This window comes from Pleuronectes platessa, chromosome 21 (genome assembly GCF_947347685.1).
Source record: "Pleuronectes platessa chromosome 21, fPlePla1.1, whole genome shotgun sequence".
Lineage (NCBI taxonomy): Eukaryota > Metazoa > Chordata > Actinopteri > Pleuronectiformes > Pleuronectidae > Pleuronectes > Pleuronectes platessa.
This window is the reverse complement of record NC_070646.1, coordinates 2,704,709-2,724,989: the sequence shown is the minus strand read 5'-3', so window position 1 is coordinate 2,724,989 and position 20,281 is coordinate 2,704,709. Positions and strand designations below refer to the sequence as shown.

Below are 20,281 nucleotides of genomic sequence, written 5' to 3'. Positions count from 1 at the left end.
GGAAAGCGGGTCGTCCACTTCCTAGACAGTCTGATCCCCGGCTTTGATCCATTCCACCTTCCCAAGTGTCCTTTGAAACTGAACCCCAAAACAATCCATAAGTGTGTGAGTGATCACAAACTTCACCTGCTCTACATGTAATAACTGTCACATGGTTTTAAATCCATCACCAGATGAAACATGTCCACCTCTCACGGTGAAAGTATTCACCTTCTACCTCGTGCCCTTCTGCAAACTTCCAAACAACATCACAATTCCCCGGCCTCGGCCCGTTTCCATCGCTCTCTGCCACCGCTGCTCATGTGCAGCGACGACGGGTGCCGCCGCCATCAATCACACTTCGATTAGCGCGGCGACGAATGCTAATTAAAACAGGAAAATGACCTTTCGGACCTGGAGACAAGGCCCGCTCTGTCAGCGTTGCATTCTGGGATTGATTAGCCTTCTCCCCCCAAAATCCTGCTGAGGAACTCTTGGCGTCACAGGTCGTGCAGACGGGGCCGGATGCTAGTGGACCACACGCAGACCCACCGAGACAAAGCCTCCTTAGATCCAAACTAACTATGTCCTCTTGATTTCTTTTTTCATCTCACAGCCGTGGATATATTTAGAGTCAAGAAATACAGAAGACTAAATATACCCATGTCATATTACACTTAAAACAGCAGCAGATATGTGTGTACATGTGGGATTAACTAAATAAATATGAAAACGTGGGTAAAAATGAACTTTATTGGCCTCTTCTGTGCTGCATCCAATCAGGACGGAGGAATTCCACCAGTGAAAGTGTCACACTCACCTTTGGCCCTCACCAAACTGCGATTGTAGCCAACTGGGCTGAGGTACTCGAACACGAAAACCGTCACCGCCACAACGGTCAGGCACATCACGAACATCATGACCCACACTGCTGGGCTGTAGGGCTCTGAGGGGGGGGAGGAGGAGGAGGAGGAGGAGGAGGAGGAGGAGGAGGAGGAGGAGGAGGAGGAGGAGGAATAAACGAAAAATATGTAAGTAAGTCTCTTTTTGTACCTTCTGCTTCCGAACCTCTGCGTGTGATGGAGGTCACCATGTGTGGTCGGAGGATAGCAGGAGAAACAGTGAGAAGAAGGAAGTTGCAGCGTTCAGTTTGTGCTGAATCCTGTTGTTTGGGGGTTTTGGGGAAAAGGGGGATTAAGGTGTGTGAGGGGATTTAGTTGTAGGCCACAGTTATCAGTGGGATAAAAGCTTAATGGGAAGTTTCCTGAAGCTGCTGCCGAGACAGAACTCGCCTAAGTAGGCCATCCTGAGAGGAGGCAACATGGCGACCACTGCAGTTGTTGTTTTTTTGTTCTTACCCAGAAAGGCAGATGGAGAAACCGTCCCATTGCTGCGGGCGACCATGACGCTGATGCCCGTCTCCACGAACGGAACCGAGAAGTCGATGATCTCCGAGCGCTCCTCGTTGATGGTGAGGGAGCCGATGGCCATGTCAGCTCGTCTGTACACAACCTGAGAGAGGGAAGAGGAGATAAAGTAGAGCAAAAAAAAAACTAATTTCATGTATTTATTCTGCATTTGTTCCGCACTGTTCTTAAAGAGACCGGAATGGGATTATTTTGACTCAACAGGACTTCCCGCAGGACGTCTGTGCTTCACTGAAAAGAGAGCAAACTGTGGAATTCATGAACAATCCTCTCTGAATGCGGCAAACGCTTTGTGCTGTACAAGAAGCCACGACTCTAATAATGGCTGTGTGCACAGACAAATGGGGGGGGGGGGGGGGGGGGTATTTGTCACATCATCTGAGCGAGAAGGCTGCAGCCCAGGAGTGCTCCCACTCAAGGTGGCGTTTCTGAAAAGCAGGAATTTTGTTTATCTCGAAGCCGTCTTTCCTCGCAGATGTAGTAAACACACACACACACACACACACACACACATACACAAAGAGCGAGAGCGAGATACATTCCCAGAGCAGAGCGCCTGCAGGCATGGAAACACAAGCAAAGAACTCTCTCCAGAGGAACACCTGTTCAGGGCATCTCACTTTCAGATGCAGCTGTGTTTGATGTGGCTCGCCGTGTAGGAGAGTGGCAGAGAAAGTGAGCGTTAGCCCCGTATGTATATGCATGGCCACTGACCTAGATACAAATCCATCAAAGACCCAAAGACTGACTCTCTGGGCCGAGCAGCGTGGTTCTTGTCACTGGATGTGACACCAGCACCATCATCCACAGGTGAGAAGCTACATCTGCACAAGTCCTGCTTTGAGGGGCTGGTGACACAATTACACTATATTTCACTATCAGAAGTATTATTCATAAGAATACTGTCTGAAAGGGTTTTAGTTCATGTCTCTTTAAGGCCCACTGGCTTACTCTGTTCTGATTGGTCAACCACTTCCTGCCTGGCTTTGTTTGGGGGGGGCGTGACGGCCTGGACGTTAATAACTGTGGGGCATCATGCAGTATTAAATAAAGTCTTTTAGTTTTCGTTAAAAACTTTGTTCTGTTTCTAATGGCCCAAAGATTTGTCAAGTTTTTAAATATAAATGTAAATTAACTTTTATTTTGTTCCGAATAAACTGTGGGTGAACATTCCCTGCTGTATCGGGGGGAATGAACTTACCTTTACTTACTTCCCGTAATGAGGTCATGCCGTCGCCCAAAGCCACATTTATTTTAGATTTGAGTTTTAAATCACCTTGCCCTAATAAGTGTCAGTAGAAGTCCAGGGGAGAAATTAACACCGCTGCTGCGTTCAGGGGATTTCTCCTGTTTTGAATACACTCACCTCCCCGATCATGCCGTTCCAGGTCCCACGCACCAGCTTGCCGTGTTTCCCGTTGGTGACCAGGTAGAGGTCGTAGGAGAACTTGATGGTGCGGGACAGCTTCTTCAGGATGTCTATGCAGAAGCCCTTACAGCACAGTTTGATGTAGGACTCCGACTGGCCGGTAAAGCTGTGGAAAAAGGATGAGAAGGAAAGAGTCACTCAGTTTCTTCTTGCGATCCAAAAAAAACAACCCTCGGCTGGCAGCTGCCGTTTGAAGCTTATCAGCAAACTGAAGCTGTTGTTTCACTTGGTTTCACGGAGCGATTGCTAAATGGTCGCGGGCTCACGCACCAAGTGAAGGGCAGGCGACGGCCGGTTCATTAGCTCAAATCAATACCTGTTCAGAAGGTGTCTTTCAGGGACACGGACGAGGATACACACACACACACAGGCAGCTGGACAAGGCCCACGGCGAGCGGTTGAGTGACTGTGATGGCCTCTAATCAAAGGCCATTAAGTTGTGCGGCGTTTGAGGGACACACTCTTCCTCCGTGTGGCCTCGCTACTTAATGGGGTGTAGAAGAAGACGACAGACGACTGGAAATGGTGAAAAATAATAGAATTAACAGAAAAGGAGAAAAGCGGTGGAAGTTAAAAGCAGAGAGAAAGAAATTCTCAGAGCCCAATGGCCTGTTGGTGTAAAGGCCAATATTTGACATATAGCCGATAGCTGAGGCATTTTGCTCAGTGTGTTCTGCCTGGTTTAGTCTATACCTACTGGAAACCACAGCTCAAATGTGACTGGTGAAACTAGAAACAGAAAAACAGAAGCTACCGGACCCTGACCGACAGATTCTAGATCTGAAGATGCAGAATGAAAAAAGCTGAGAGACGGAAAATGAAGTTCCTGAAAAATAAACCCTACGAGGGCTGAGTCACAGTGTGTGTGTGTGCGTCTGTGTGTGTCTGTGTGTGTCTGTGTGTGTGTGTGTGTGTGTGTGTGTGTGTCAATGACACAGCACCAGAGCCAACAAATAATAAAGAGAGAATTTGCTGCGTGAATAAATGAGCAGGAGACTGAATGGAAAATAGACAAACCGGTAATTAACATTGACTATGTTTTAGAAGTGTGAGCATTAATTTTAGACGCATTCCACGTGTCTTTGAGCAGCTTGTTGCTTTCATGGGACTGCTGGAGCCGGCCACCTGTCGCCATTATTCACACTCCACTAACAATGCACACACACACACACACACACACATTGAAATCGCATTCAACACTCAAACTGGGCCGTGTCTGTCCGTCCCGCACACAAACACATGCACACGCACAGCACAGGATTCCTCTGAGGGATTAGCAGCAGTTGTGTTGTGCAGTGTGTTGGTGAGGGAGTTGGACCGGAGAGGGCGAGCGAGGAGGTCGGAGGGAACGGAGGTCGAGAGGAAAGGAAACCATCAAAACCAGAATGATGAGGGAAGCACTGGGAAGTTCTTTTGTGCCCATCGAAAAATACAATTTCAAAAATGTGAGCATAGGATGTAAGAAAGTGTTGTTAGTGAACATGATCACGGATTTTATAAGATCAATATTCTGATAAAAGCTTTAAGACAAGACGCTTGTCCACATACTTTTGGCCTAATAGTTCATCATATTTACATTCATAGAAAAACAACAGAATAAGGCTCAAATATTTAAACCACTAAACAAAGTTTCCATTTGGATCAATAAAGTATTTATCGTTATATTTAAAAAGATCTCAGTGTGTAATTTTTCTGTCAAAGCACAAAATATCATTGCATCACAGATAATGTTACTGTAATTACAATAACAATAATAACTGTTTTGAATTGGTGGATATTCCCCATCTGGTCCCTCCACGTTGTGCTTTACCATCTTTTACTAAATGAGCTGAACGAGCTGCAGTGGAGGTGACTGTTCAGTGAGGGGCTCTGACTCCGGATCAGCTCAGACTCTGGCAACAGAAGCCGTCATCTGTCCAAAGAAAAGGTTTTTAATGAGCGAGACAAAAAGTTTTAATCACGTAAAACATCTGCTCCGCGGAGAAGCTGCAGCGAGATTAAGAGATTTCTAAAGCTGCAGACTTCTGTCTCTTCCCTCCTCCCTGTCTCTGCTGGACACCGTCCAAATGGGACAAGGCCGCCGGAGAGGGACGGTGAGAGAGGAGCAGGGAGACGGTGGGATGGGGATCACTGTGTCCACTGCTAAGACAGATGTCTTCATGGTGGACAAATAAATCTTCTTTACTGGCAATCGATGTGCCATTACTCCCAACAACAACCATTACATACTGTATATCTCTCTCTGTAATTAATGTGCAAGCCACAGTCAGCTCTGCAATCTGCATAGCACACACACACACACACACACACACACACACACACACACACACACTCACACACACACACACTTTTCTTTATTACTTTTCTCCGAGCCAGTTTTAAACTATGTTTGCAGACACTAACAGACCAGACCTTTATTACTGCACACACATGTAATGGGATGTTTGCGTGTGTGTTTTTTTAATGGTTCATACTGGGTGCACTTTCAGGCCATAACACTGAGCATCATCATAACATGATATACAAGTACAAGTAAAACAACACATTTCATTTTCCTCTATGCTAAATAATAATAAACCTCAAACTCCTAAATATATCAGTATATAGAGCAGGGTAGTAAAATATGTAAACACACTCAAGCCCCCGAGTGATTTAGTCCTGCTCTCATTTTTATTCTCAGGACGCACAACTTTGAATGTTATCAAGTTATTGTACAAACGATAAATAAATGTATTTAATGCTTTTCTAGTCTCCTCGTCCTCTTAACAGCCACACCCACCCGGTCACACACAATCCCACAGCGCTGCCACATGCTGTGCTTCTTCACACACTGTCAGCAAACCTGTCAGGGGCAGTATGTCTTCAGTGTCTTGCCCAAGGACACTTCTGCATGTGGACTGGAGGAGCCGGGGATCAAACCACGGATTCTAATTGAGGACCATGTTGTAAAATGTGTGTTTTGTCAGAGTTGGAACAATAAAGCTGAGCTGATACTTTCTCTCCTCCGTCATTAAACTCACGACTGAGTATTTAAACACTATTTCTGTTTTCCGTGGTTGTTTGAACACGATGAAGACGTTGTGTATTCCTGGCGAGCCCCTGTTGTAGGGACTCAGAGCTAATAGCTGTGTAATGGTTGTTGTCTGCCACGCTGCGATCTGTGTGTGACACCAGAGGTGTGTTTTTAAAGTGCGTAGACACTCGGCACACACAATTACTCTGTGTTTAATGAAGTGTGGAGGTTTGCGGTGTCTAGTCAGAACTAAACTAGGGCAGAGGAGCGGGAGAGGGAGGGTGCAGATGTCTGCGTGCAGCGCTGGGTATTATCTGAAATGTGTCAACACTCATCGAGCCGTAGGAAACCTGGTTTTCTGTGCTCCATCCAAAATGATGCTCGACTTTGAAATACATGTTTTCATTGATTGTTTATTAATAAGAGCAAACACAGGGCGAGAGAGACAAATGCTTAGAATAATGTGGACATTGAGCTACGGATGAGAAGGAGTAAATGTGGAAGTGCTGATGACGACAGTGAGACACAGAAAGATCCGGGCCCCTTCGGGATTCAGTCGCTGTTCCAGCTGAATAATGACAATCATGAGCTCGGAGTCATATCTGGTATCAGCTCCACTGATATCAGGGTTTTGGCCTCATCAAAATTTATCTGGGGCCACAAACCGACTTTTTAATTTATATTTATTAGAAATAAACGAACAGATTGACGCCACTGTCATCGCAACTACGATGTGGAGGTTGGTTAAACTTCAACAATTGGATGTGAACATCTGCGACTGAGTACAGATGTTTAAAGACGACTGTGTGGTGTTGTGTTGTACCTCTCTGTGCGGTTGGACTGACGCCTGCAGGGCACCGTGTTGCGGACGCACGTGCCGGTGCCGGGGTCCACGTTCTCCACCATGACGAAGGGATGCTCCTCCAGCGTCGCCACGGTCAGGTGCCGGTCGTCGGACACCTGCTCCAGGAAGCTGCCGTACCGAGGCCAGACAGGGTAGCGGACCTGGAGGATCCCCCGAGAGTAGGTGCCCACCTGCAGACAAGAGGGGGGGGGGGGGGGGGGGGGGGGGGGAGAGAGAGAGAGAGAGAAAGAGTTCATGTACATGTTTGACTTCTACTTCCTGTCAACCACGTCTGTCTTACCCTGTTTGGTCTTGGACTACTCAGGGAGTTGATATCTATGAGTGATGAGTGTGTGAAATTTGGTGCAGCTTGATTGGATTAAAGGGAACCCTTGGGGGGGGGGGGGGTGCCCTCTGCTGAGTACCATTAGTTAATTTTATGTTAAAAAAGAGAATTTGCATTGGCTGACCTGGAGGAAGAGGATTAGAAGATGAAGAGCGAGTTTGTTAATGCACTCTGAGACTCTAAAGTCTTTGACTTAGACGTATTGGGGGGGAAAAGCCAGAAACTAATACAACGTGCAAACTGCCTGCATCACATTAATAATACATGCCAGCATGTGTTGCCTTCAATCCGTGTTCATTCTGTTGACTGATTATTCAATTATGAATTTTTTTCTTTTTTTCGGTCCAGCTAAAGAAACAGATTTAAATGTCACTGTTCATAAATGAAAACCGTTCGAGTGATTAAGTGCGATTTACTTTTTCTGTCTTCGCTGCTTCGATAATATGAAAATAAAAGGTTTGTGTGATGAAGAGTTTCTGCAAAATGAAAAATGTGACGCCGACGAGCCACAGGCACGGCAAACACTATTAGGGGGGGGGGGGGGTGGGGGGGTAACAGATTGAGTTTTTATAATGTTGGAGGGGGGAAACCAATTCTGACCAGAATTGCTGCAGAATCTCACATCACACAATGAATAATCCCATCGGAGTCTGCACTAAGCTGGAACCCTCTGTGAGGAGCAGGACTGTTTGTCACATCAGGCCCGGCCTAATGAGGCGTACTGAGCTCAGCCCGCTCTGACTTACTGCACGCCACACTCGCTCCCTCGCCGGTTTAATGAGACCTCTTTCTCACAGCCGCTTCCTGATTCGTTCCTCGGCTCCCTAACGCTATAACGCTCTTCCCCTCGCCGTACACGGATGGTTTACAAATCTGCGGCGAAGGTACAGTGTGATGTGGAGGAGGGTGATTTGTTTCCTCGGCGCCATCTGTGGATCACGGCGATGAAGTCGTAGGGATCAATCACTTCAGTCCGTCTCTTATGGGATTCTCATGCGTCTTAGTGTCTCACAGAGGAAGTCACTCAGACATCACTGTCTGGAAGAAGCTAGAACTTCTTTAGTTTTATTTCTGGATGCTCTGTTAAAATGCAGGAATTCCCCCAAATCCTACAGGAAATAAACTTATTATATAATGTTGTTTTTGTGGAATGTTGATTCGTGTAGAGCAGCTTTATTATCTGAGAATTAATGAGGAGTCAGAATCAGAGGACTGAGGATTGAACAAGACTTTTTTTGGCTCCACAAGCTGAAGGTGATTTTCTCAAATCATTTTGTTTTCAGTATTTGTCACTAGTCTTTATTCTTGTGATTCTTCATGAAGAACCTGGATTGGATCAAGGTCCCTTATTTAACAGATTGGGTATTGCTCCACTTTAAACACTTCAAAATCCATGTTTCCTTCAAACCGCACACATCCAAAATAACGTTCAAATATATTAACAAATAGTTGCGTATTTACAAACACTGAGCAGCAGTAGCATTAGATTTGGGATCCACACTTTTGTCCACCAGTGATTAATAAAAACTAATATCCACTTTCCCTCTAACTGTGTTTTGGTCTCCTCCAGCCCACAAGGCAAACATCTGGTTGGTCCCCAGCTGGTCTCTAACTTTGCCCGTCTGCTCTTTAGTGCTGGGAACGCAGCACACAGTCACTTTACTGGAGACTTTTCTATTTCGCTGAAAGCAGCTGTTTACCGCGGCTGGAAATGAAACTGATGATTCGGCGAGAGAGAAGCCAAACGGTGAAGGATTGAGGCAAAATAATGTAGATAACAGATCCAGCTTCAAACTTGTTGTGGTTATTCTACAGGTGGAAAATAATTAAGGAGGACGGAGACGGGAAACTCTGAGAAGTGGCCGAGCAGAGATTTGTGGACTTTCCTGTCCAACGTGTCTCCCGGCAGCGCTCGTCAGGGAAAGATCTCATGTTAAATTGTCAGGGTGTCACAATGGAGGAGAAAGACTTGAAAAGAGCGAGCACGCCACGAGCTGTCATCTTCACGGACGAGCGACAGGACGAGAGGAAGAAGAGGAGGAGGAGGAGGAGAAGAAGAGGAGAAGAAGAGGAGGAGGAGAAGAAGAGGAGAAGAAGAGGAGGCTGTGACAGATCGAGCTGTAATGACACTGAGAAGCAGATTCACTGAATTCAGACACGTGTTGAGATGTGACTCGTTCTGTTGTGCGGCTGCATCGCACCTGGACATGAACACAAAACACGTGGATGACGTGTGTGTGTGTTTAAAGATGTCGGCTTTAAGTTCGACTTTAACATCCACACACAAACACAAACAAAGGCCCACTGCAGCACAACTCAATGTCCAGGTTGGTACACACCAGGTTTACACACACACACACCAGCCAGCGAGGTGACATTGACAAAGTAGGTTGGTTTTTCCAGGGTAGAAATAAATGAGTTCAACTGTAGCTGTGAGATTACGCTCAGGTCTCTTTGTGATGTTGCACTTTTTCAATACACCCTCGGGCTTTGATAAGTTTGTGGGTATGTGTTAGGGGGTGTGTGTGTGTGTGTGTGTGTGTGTGTGTGTGTGTCTGCACGTCATGGTGATGATGAAGCCAGACTAAGAGAAGAACGCGGCTCCAGCATGAAACTCACACATTGTTGTTTTCAGATCAATCATTTAAAAATGTTTACGTGTGCACAACTTGTTGAGTCCAGCGACATCATCAGAGTCCAGAGTTGAGGACACAGAGGGAGAACAATGAGAGTAAGATACTTCATGAGCTACGTGATCCATCCATTATTTATATAACTCCTTATCTGCTGAGGGGCGAGAGGTTGGCTACAGCACGGAGAGGTCGTCAGTCCATCATAAGACGAACACACAAACACACACAGACACACAGAGACACACAACCACCTAGGTTGTGTTCAATGAACCTAAGTTCCACATCTACACGGGACGTGGGAGGAAGCTGACACAGGGAGGACATGGAAACCACAGACTGTGAATAAAGATGGACGACACCTTCACTTCTTCATGAAACCGATGAACACCTTCACCATTTTGTGCCTTTGGAGATGGAGCTTGAACAGAAGCCATCAACCAATCAGGAGTCAGTCCGAGCTGTCAATCATGTCGTGCTCTTATGACACAAAGTAACGAATCAAAACTGAACTTAGATTGAGACATAATAGTTTGACCTGTACTGTGTCTAATTAGATTGGTCCATGTCCCATCAATTAACATGGAGTGGACAAGGTGGAGCAGTCGTGTCGTCCATCTTTTTATAAACCGTCTACGCTGCAAACTTCACACACAGAAATGCCCCGGTCGGCCAACTGGTTCAAACCCGGACCCTTCTGGCTAACCACTGCACCACCGTGCCGCTCCCAGGTACATGACGCTGTCCTCAGAACAGCTCATACATTGGCCCCTCTTCAGGTTACTGTGCTGTGTCAGTGTGTCTCTGGAGCTCGTACCTTGTCCCAGAGTCGCTCCCTGTCCAGGGCGATGATGATCATGGAGGGGTGGGAGAGGAAGCCCTGGTTGTTGAAGGACAGGTCTCTCCGTTCCCACGTCACATTCAGCATGTGCCTGCAGCCCAGAGAAGAAAACACACTCTCAAACACGGGGGGGGGGGGAGTACTGTCGCATGTAATCACAGAAACGTCTACTTCAACATCACATATTTACATATTCATGTGCAAAGATAAACACACGTAATCATCACCTCCTAATTAAACCTAAAGCTCCGCTGGGTTTAATCTAACGTGGGAGACTGGAGGTGGTTCATCAGGGGACGACGGGGGCAGGTGATTGGTGGAGGGCACCGTGTCAGTACTGAGTGATTCCACTGTCTGTTGACGTCCATGACAGACTCACACACGAGCCCATTGACAGAAAACAGGAACGCAAAAGTGACGACACAACTTTTCCTTCCAACGGGAAGAACACAAACTTTTTTTGAATGCTCAACAGCATCAGTGGAAGTGAGTCACTCTGCTCTTTTCGTTGTGTTAGCGGTTGTGTTGTGGCTTCTGCCTGATGAGTCGTCTCGGCCCACCCATGAATAATGAATCCAACCTTATAACTTGATAACCGTGGCATTAAGTTTGCATTTCAAACAAAAAAAAGGTGAAATCTAAAGCTGTGCTCTCGTGTCTCTGCATCAGTGAGGATCCCTCAAGTAGAAACAGTCTGTGAGTAACGCCTCACCTGAACAGAGTGTTGTTGTTGGAGGGCTTCGCCGGCTTGCTGCAGTCCCCGTGTCCCTCAGGAATGAACCCGTACTGATTCTTGAAGCTTTCGGCCCCCTTGGCCACGATGGCGACTCCCTCCCTCACCCTCTGCCGCAAGCTCTTCCTCCACTGGTCCGTTATCACGCCGATCACGCCGATGGGGAAGCTGACAGGTGGAGGGCTGTCGGGGTTGCCCACGGCCGAACTGGGCAGGATCCAGATGTAGCCCGGCCCCAGCAGGCCCACCTCCGCTGCCTGACTGAACAGATACTGAGCCTCGTCGTGGGAGCAATACGCCATCAGGACCTGAGAGTCCACCTGCAGACGCAAGTAGATACCTCTCAGTGGGGACTCACGGAGAAGATAGAACCTGAACCTGGAGCAGCACTGGAGGCCATCAGGAGACAGCAGCTCCAGATGTTCCTCTAAACTCAGTGAGGGTAAAGTTTACTAAATGCAGATTTAAGTTTTCTCTAAGTTAAAGAAACAAAACAGTGAATCAAAAGAGCGGATTACACAAAATACTTCTTAAATCACTTTATACTGATTATTAAAACCCAACAACTGCCACTGTTATTAAGTTATAAAGTTAAATTGTTATATGAAGATATTGTTGAACTAAATAATAGTATGTTTGCATAATTGGATATATATTAACTTTATAGATAACTTTATAATACATTTATTGTATTAATTGAGTTTTCGCGAAAGATGCAAATATCTGAAAAGAAGGAGCAACACATGTAGAAGATGCTGATGAAGGTGAGAACATGTGTTTTTCACAGCAGAAATTATACGTCATGTTCTTAGTAAATAAAATACAAACTCCAGATAACATATGGAAACAATTCTCCAAATATTTTTCAGAGTTCCTGACTGAAAACGGCTTTGTTGAAGGTTTTGTGTGTTTCTCACTGACCTGCTGCAGCATGCGCTTTGTCCTCGCATCATTTGACCCAACAGACATTTCCAGGGTCACTATATCCTGTAGCCTCCACAGGAAATAGGACGTGTCTGTGTAGGCCTCCACTATATCCACAAAGGTGTCGTATCCCGGCATCAAGCTGGTGATCACCGCGAACTCGCCCCAGTCGTACTCCTCCATGATCTGAAACAGGGATTTGGTTTAGATGAGACTCTCGACTGTTTGAATGAGGTTTAACCGTCAGTTGTTTTTTATTTGTGTACCTTGAACATGCAGAGGATCTGCTGCTCCAGAGACGCTCCCATCTGCAGGAAGGAGGAACCCTCTGACTGTAAAAAGTAAAGAGGATTCAGGCGGAGATCATTATTGATGAATCATTCAGGAAATCTAATATGGGTGACGCACCAGCAACTTCAGTGCTGCTGTCGCTTCTGCTGTGAAAATGGTTTTGAAATGTTCTCTTGTCATTGTAGGACTTTATTTCTCAAAAAAGTGCAGGAAAATATTTCATTTCACTTCTGTGAAAACATCACGAGTTCTGAACGAGCACTCGGGTCAGGAAATGTTCTTCGTCTGTGAGAAGATAAACTCTGCTCAGGAAAAAAAATATCTTGAGTGAATCAGTAAAACAAAGATCTGTAAAAACAGCGTTTCTGTCACAACAGAGTAAAACGTTGTCACTGCTGCAGAATAGTTTAATTCACATGAAACCTAAACAGAAATAGACTGAATCTTAATCACTTGATCTCAATTAATAGAGCATCTATAACTTGTGAAAGTGTTTCCATTAAGAGTCACACAGGCAACACAGTGGAACGGCCTCTTAAACCAATTAGGTTGAAAAGAAGAGACAAATGGAGCGAAGAGAGAGAAGTAAATTATAAATGAGCTTGGACAGAGGACACTTGAATTCATGATATCTTTAAACAATGTCATATATTTCCAGTTGGCGATTTTGTGACATGTTTATGATGACGTCCAAGAGCCTGATTGGAAAGTTTAGAAATCACCAAACCACAAAAGGGTTTGACTGGGAGGGACAGAAACACACAATAAACCCATTAAGCTGATAAAGACTCAGATGCTGAGTCGTGTGTTGTATGTGGAGCAGTCACCGTGGATATTTATTCATTTTGCACTTTTACAGCCTCTTACATTTAACAAAAGAGCTTTGATTTTCCATATCCAGCCACAGTCTGGTACAAATGTCTCTGAACTACAAACGCTCAGTCCCGCTGTTCTCGTTCTGTCAAGGAGGGGTGGTCCGACGCTGTGTGTCCACGCATTTGCATACACACTTCCATGTGTATTTTTGTGCGTCGCATGTGAGATGTAGAGATAATAGGGCCATTTGAATTAGAGGCCATTGTATGTCCTTCAAGTATCATTCATAAAATGTAGGCCATTGAGGAAGAGTGAGGGAGGGACGGGAGGAAGATGAGAAACAATCAGATGTGGACAGAAGCGAAATGTTCAATTATAACAAGGAGGTCAGCAGAGCAGCTGTCAGACACATTTCTTACAGGGATTTAAACATGAAACCTTCAAATGACAAAGGTATTAATTAATGATATAAGTAAATTAGGTAATTAATGCTGCAAAAATGGGGTGAAACATAATGATTGACAGCTGAGACTGACGTGTGTGAGATGTGAATTAATAGAAAAGCTGGAAAACTGTTTCAGCAGATTCAAACCGTGCGTCTGCCCTTTTCTGATCTGGGGCCTGTGCAGTAACAGCATGGATGAAAGATCCAAGCGGCCTGACTTCGCTGTGAGGGATGAGAGGACCTGTGATGTAATCAGGAGCAACACTGGGCCGGGTTCAACACGAGGAGCAATATTCTAAACTTGACTCAGTAACGGACAGCGAGCTGGTGCAAGAGGGTGAAGATCAGAGTAATGTGGCGTCCTCTCTCTTTGTCACATCCCCAATCTGAGCAGCGACATCCGAGGAACGGGAGCTGTGTGAAACGTCAACACGCAGAAGAGAGTGAGAGAGCAGATAGTGTTCAACTGTCAAAGTGCCGTTTGGGAGCAGGTCTCGGATCGTCTCCGTCTCTCCTCGGCTCAGAGGCGACTGACTGTCATCTCCTCTTCCTGTTGCTCTTCCCCTCTCCCACGGCTCAGAGAGTTCTGCAAATCCCCCGGGAGCCGTGCAGCCGGAGGAATACCACAGGAATATCACAGCCTGACTCTCCTTCACTCAATTTTCACCGTTTTTTATCTCTGCAGAAGCTTGTTGGAGACTCACCTCCGGGGGATCAAACCTCCAGCAGACCACTGACTGGGCTGTGCACCAGAACAGCTATAAAAAGAGCGTGTACACAGCCATGTCGGGCTGCCAGGGAATGAATAAAAAATGGCTCCGCGATGGAAGTCCAGGGTTAAAGCCGGTGTCCCACTTCAGCTGCTGTGACGGAGGAGAGGTGAGCTGCGTCATTAAAATCCAATTAGTTGGGTCTAAGCTTTAAAACATAGAAAATAACATGTTGATCACTTGTTTCATCATTTTTCTAATTAGCAGCAAATGTGTCAAATTTCAGAATTTCTGAGTGAAATCAAAAAAGAATTGACAGGAAATTTGCTTCTTTTTGAACTTCAAACACACACACACACACACACACACACACGCACACACACACACACACACACATACATACATACATACAGGTACCCAGCCTCCCCTCCTCCCCCCCAACCTTCACTTCCCAGCCTTCTCACCACCTTGGCAATGCGGCTGTCACACACACACACGTAATTAGCAGTCCTGCTGCAGGAGCGTATGGTAATGTGACAGGAAGATGGTGGACACGGTGGCTGCTCACACACTCCTCTCACTGGGAGAACTCTGCACTGAACCCAGACCCCCACTGGAAGGACTGGCGCCGGTCGAACCAGGAGCAGGTCCCCGACACAGATGCTCGATCACATGTGGATCCGAGGTGCATCAATAACGTCAATGCTATTCTTCAATCTCTTTTATTCAAGTTCCAAACTCCTGTAATGGAAAGTAACTCCAGTACTTTTTCTCCAGTTGTGTTTAGAAAGATGAGGACAAAACTCCCCCACTTCTCCTGCACTGACGTCGGGGGCAAAACGCTTTCAATATTAATGTCAAAACCAAAACCTCAAACCAAATCGTTCTTCATTTTAAGACAAGTTGAAAAATATGCGTTTGTGTGACTTGACCCTTTAAATAGAAACAATATTTTTAGTTGCTTAGAAAAAAGCATTTTAAACTCCACCTCAGCTCGTGAGGCTCTAAACTGGAGAGAAGCCTTCCTGTCTTACCCCCCCCACCCCATATATAACCTTTAATGGAAAAAAATCACTTCTGAAACTACATTAAAAGCCGCAGCTTTAGCAATTTAACAGAGTGCCTTATTGAAATTACTGGACCATGCTGTGAAACTCGGGAGGCTGCCTGGCCTCGAACGCAATTTCATTCCCAGCGTGGAAAACCAGTTTCAGGTGGGAATACAGCGCGGGCGGCTCTGGGCTCCTCGTGACCTGCTTCTGGAGTTTCTGGTTTCTGGACCATGAGGCCAAGAGAGAGTCAGAAGTGAGGGGGGGGGGGGGGGAGCCGGGAGTACGGAAGGACAACTGGAGAAAGCAGGTCAGTCCGAGCAAAGAGACAAAACCCGAAAGAAGAAACTCTGATGAGAGACGCTCGGTCCGACTTCCCGGATCCCAGGACGGCTTCAAATCCTAATAATCGATGTTTCACGTTCAGAATTCTCGAGCTTCTCCTCAGAAATCCATCATGTCCTCTCTTAAAAAGCTTTAGCTCTTATTTACTGGCAAACACGTAAAAGCTGTCAGCCCCGTTTGTTCCAGACTTTATCACCGGCTACGACCACAACCGCTCGTTATTTGATGCTCAGAACCATAATGAGCAAAATCTGGTTCACGAGTGATTAAACACTCACTCTGTTCGACGGGGACATTTAATAATGCTTCATGAAAACAGATAGGAGTTGTAACGTGTTATTAATTCATCTGTTCTCTCCCTAAACGTTACTCAGCGGCCAAATCAGTTTTATGACACGTTTATTATTTAACAAGGACTCAGTGAATACTAGATTCACAAATGCAGAATTATCTTTTTCCAACGTTTTTAAAGCAGAGTGATAATCTTTGTTTTGGGTGTGTGGGGGGGGGGGGGGGTTTACTCAGCATTATAAAGTCACTGGTGCCAGTTTCAATGGGGCCAGCCACCAGGGGGCGATCCAGATGATTTGGCTTCACTTCCTTGGAGCTGTTATGTCGTCCATTTTAATATTCAGTAAATACACAGGTATTTAAGGTCCTTTCATTGGATGTGTTGACATTAAGAAGAATATATATTTAGAAGTTTCTCAGTTTAGTGTGAATGAATGTGACTTGAACCCATGAGCCAGGACGTCTAACTCATCCAAGGCCTCTAGAACGAAGTGAAACTCTGACGCCTGACTCCACTGTTACACAGATCCCTGCAGCCACATTATGAAATCTGGTGAAACCTCCATTCTGCTGTCGGGGACAAGTTTGCCTACCGGGCAAAGACATTCGACCGTCTCAGGTTTTCAGCTGCTGTTGTTTGGGCAACAAAAATACTTGTTTGGCTTCAGGGAGACATCAAGTTTGAAGCGTTTCACAGAGTTCACCGAGTGGAGGCTGTTACAGCAGCAGGTTGTTTCACAATGACACGTTCCAGCATGTGGATCATATTTCAGTCTTTTTCACCATGTAGTTTTTACGTGAACAGAATTTAGAGACACATGATTTCCAGGAGATTAAACTCAATTACTATCACAATCATTGTTCATCATAACTTGAACATTATTTATCAGATGTTGTCATTAAAGATACGGCACACTTAAAAAACTGTAAACGATTAATAATGACTGTTCTTGGATGAGACATTAATCTATAATCAGCTTTTTTTGAATATCCAGGGGGAGACAACTCAGCCAAAAGTTGACGCTACACTTTAGAGTTTGTGGACGTCACCCGTCACCCGTCCCCCCCCCCCCCAGACACAGACTCGTTTACCAGTATCATCCCTTCCTTAAAGGGATAGTACACTCAAAAATATGTGTTTGAGTCCAGAAAACACTTTTGGAGTTTCAGGGGCTTTCAAATTTGACTCATATATCTTCATTTACACATTTACGTTTGAAGAATTGATATCTCCTTCAATTGTTTTGGATTTGGCTGCAACTCTGTTCACCCCTGAGACCCCGAAAGTCACTCAAACCCTTAATAATGGGGGTTTTAATTTTTCCGGGGAACTATCCCTTTAACTCGTCTCCTGTTCTCTCCGGCTGTACCACTCCCAAGACGCGACATCTGGATGCAGCCCCCTCTAATGATCACCCAGCACACTGCAGTGACTCACCAGCCAACCGACACACACACACAAACACACACACACACACACATATACATAAAGAGAAAACACACTCAATCTCTAATTTCCAGCTTCTGTGAGAAATACGTTTTCCTCTCTTTTCGCTCACTGGCCCTATTGAACGCTCTTTATGCTTCTTCTCAGCCGTTCCTCACGCTTTCTCATTTCCTTTCGCTTGATGTGTGCGCCGCCTGACAAAAGACACACTTCCTCTCCTCCCTTCCGTCTTTTCATCCTCGTCTCATTCACTCCTTTCCTTGTTGTTTGCCATAGAGAGATCACTGAGACAGGAGCCATAAATAGGTGGCCCCGGACGGCTGCTGCTTCTTTTTAAACCCACCATCAAAGACATTCATCATCATCAGGCTATTGATAATCAAGCACTATTGAGCTCTTTTATCCCCTAAGAGACTCGCGCACTCAGACATATGTCTTTCTCCGTCCAATCCACCTGTCCCATTGTGCCAAACACCTCCGACAAGCTTTTTTCTCCCCTCGCTGGCAACAAAGGAGCGTGTAAGAGAGAATGGGAGCGAGGAGGAGGAGGAGGGCTGAGCGAGGCCTTCGACAGGCGCACCTCAGAGGAGAGAGCGTAAGTCTTTGAGCTATATAGAGAACTGTCACTCAGCACTCTGAGCTCGCCAGGCAAGCGGTCGCTCGGCACAACAGACAGCGTCCCATCTGTGCGTTGGTTTTCCTCTGCCTCCGTCAAGCGGAGAGGTTAAATAAGCCAGACTGAGCCGGCCGTGATCGGCTTCGCAAAATGACATAATACAGATTGTAGACGAGTGACAAACTTTGCCCCAAATACTTTGGAATACTTTGGCTCGTAGATACTTTTGCCCGGTGGACGAACAGCACGTCTGGGATATGAGCTCCGCTGTCGCCCAATTTAAGGTGAAGCAGCTACGATAGGAGGAAGAGGGGGAATACGCAAGGAAGGCAGCAAAACAGAAAAATAGAAGGAGGAGAAGAGCGAGTGGTTTTGATTTGGGGGTGAATGATGAAGGGCTATGGGGGGTTTCAGCCTCCTGAAGGGTCTAATTAACTGTTTAATAGGGTCCTGGAGCTCCGAGAGAGCAGGGAGGAGCACGGCGCTGTCTCTTAATGGATTCAGTTCACAAAAGAGCCCAAAAAACTGGATTTAAATTTGTTCAGGAGGGATATATGGTAAAAAAAAAAGAAGAAAAGAATTGGAGGGTTTGAAGGGCCTTGAAGGAAATATGGAGAGCAACAGGAGATAGGAGACGAGGTGGGAAGTAGAATGAAGAGGGAAAGGGAGATGCATCTGTGAGACTCTAAAACACATCCTTCAGGCAGCTGTCATTTCACTCCTCTCCTTCTCTTACTCACTCACTCACTCACTATGTGTTTCCCGCTCCGCCATCAAAATACAGCAAATCAACTTCTCTCCTGCAGCGAAACAACTCCCTCTGTTTAATACCCGTCCGACTGAGACATGACTCCTCCAAATACTTTTGATTAATGTGAATCTGATAAACGCAACACGGGGAGGGGTTACTAAAATGTTGCCTGGGGCTCGGGGGTGAAGTCCTGCGCTCTCATTCCTACACTTTTAATCTCAGGTTGTGATTCTGCACAGATCCCAGGATTCACCCGCTTGGGGGGTGTGATCTCGTGCGTGAGGGTGCTCATTTGCATGTGTGTTTCTACGTGTGAGCGTCACTTCTATAAATACAAGGTGTTGATGATAGCGAAACAGTTAAAGAAGGGAAGGGGAAGACGAGCAGAAGAACAGGAGGAGCGAGAGGAAGAAGGGATGGAGCCACTACGCTGCTCAGGAGTGGAGAAAAGACGTAGATTAAGAATCAAGCCAGGCGCCATTAATCTCTTCTTTACTGTCTAACTACACAGCTCTCACTGCTTCTCCATTTCCATTCATCAGCCGGATACTTGCTAAATCATAGCAGGAAAAACCCGCTGCTCCTCAATTGCTCAGGGATGATTGATCGAGGAGCAGATTCGCCCTCAGCACTCGTCTCCCCTTTCGCAAAGTTTCCCTTTCCCACAGCTCACCGACTTTTCTCAGCCAGGGATTAGAGGAGCTGATGAGGGTCGATGGCTGCAGTCATCACTGACAATTCACCCATCTGTATTGCTCATATCCAAATATTTGCATGCAGGGAGTTGCTCGCCAAAGTAGGTTTCACTGCTCTGACCTACTTAAGTTGTTTTAAGCTGAATGACGCCGGTGTGGAAGAATTCTGACGAAGACAGGAGGCTGTGAGGAGCCAGCGCTGCAGAGACAGGCTCCACTAGAGGCTGTTGTTCAAATTCATTCCCACAATCTCTTTGTCCTTTCTTCTTTAATTGCACATTATACTCTATGTGTCTAATGTTACATCAATACCTCCGGGTGAAATGCGGTTTCTGTGTGGCGTAGCAAGTGTAAGCAGAGAAATCCAGTCTCCATGCCGGTGATGGGCCGGAGCTGAAGAGACAGGCTCATTATTTCAACATTACCTTGTATGGTATGACAACTGCCGAGCCACCGCTGATGCCCACGATTGGCAGAGCTGTCTGAGTGGAGAGGAAGTCCAGGATCTGGGCCACTTCTGCCACCTGAAGATAAAAACAGACGGGCTCCATGTTTTTCCAGAAAGAGAGTTGAGAATGTGGCTCCAGCTCAGTGGAGCTATGGATCGTATCGGAAAATAAGAATTGATCTAAATTCCACTTTCAATTCCAACTTTGAAG

General features: G+C 46.0%; 1 protein-coding gene across 1 annotated transcript in view; it reads right to left on the bottom strand.

Annotated features, from left to right (window-relative positions):
- Positions 1-20,281, bottom strand: part of LOC128427242 (glutamate receptor ionotropic, NMDA 2C-like) — a 30,455-nt gene that overhangs the window by 9,333 nt on the left and 841 nt on the right. The window contains exons 2-10 of the mRNA XM_053414335.1: positions 20,048-20,146; positions 12,433-12,498; positions 12,164-12,352; positions 11,222-11,562; positions 10,486-10,600; positions 6,672-6,883; positions 2,773-2,941; positions 1,338-1,491; positions 800-925 (exon numbers count right to left, since the gene is read on the bottom strand). Coding sequence (XP_053270310.1) covers positions 800-925; positions 1,338-1,491; positions 2,773-2,941; positions 6,672-6,883; positions 10,486-10,600; positions 11,222-11,562; positions 12,164-12,352; positions 12,433-12,498; positions 20,048-20,146 — 1,471 coding nt within the window. The remainder of the gene's footprint in view (positions 1-799; positions 926-1,337; positions 1,492-2,772; positions 2,942-6,671; positions 6,884-10,485; positions 10,601-11,221; positions 11,563-12,163; positions 12,353-12,432; positions 12,499-20,047; positions 20,147-20,281) is intronic.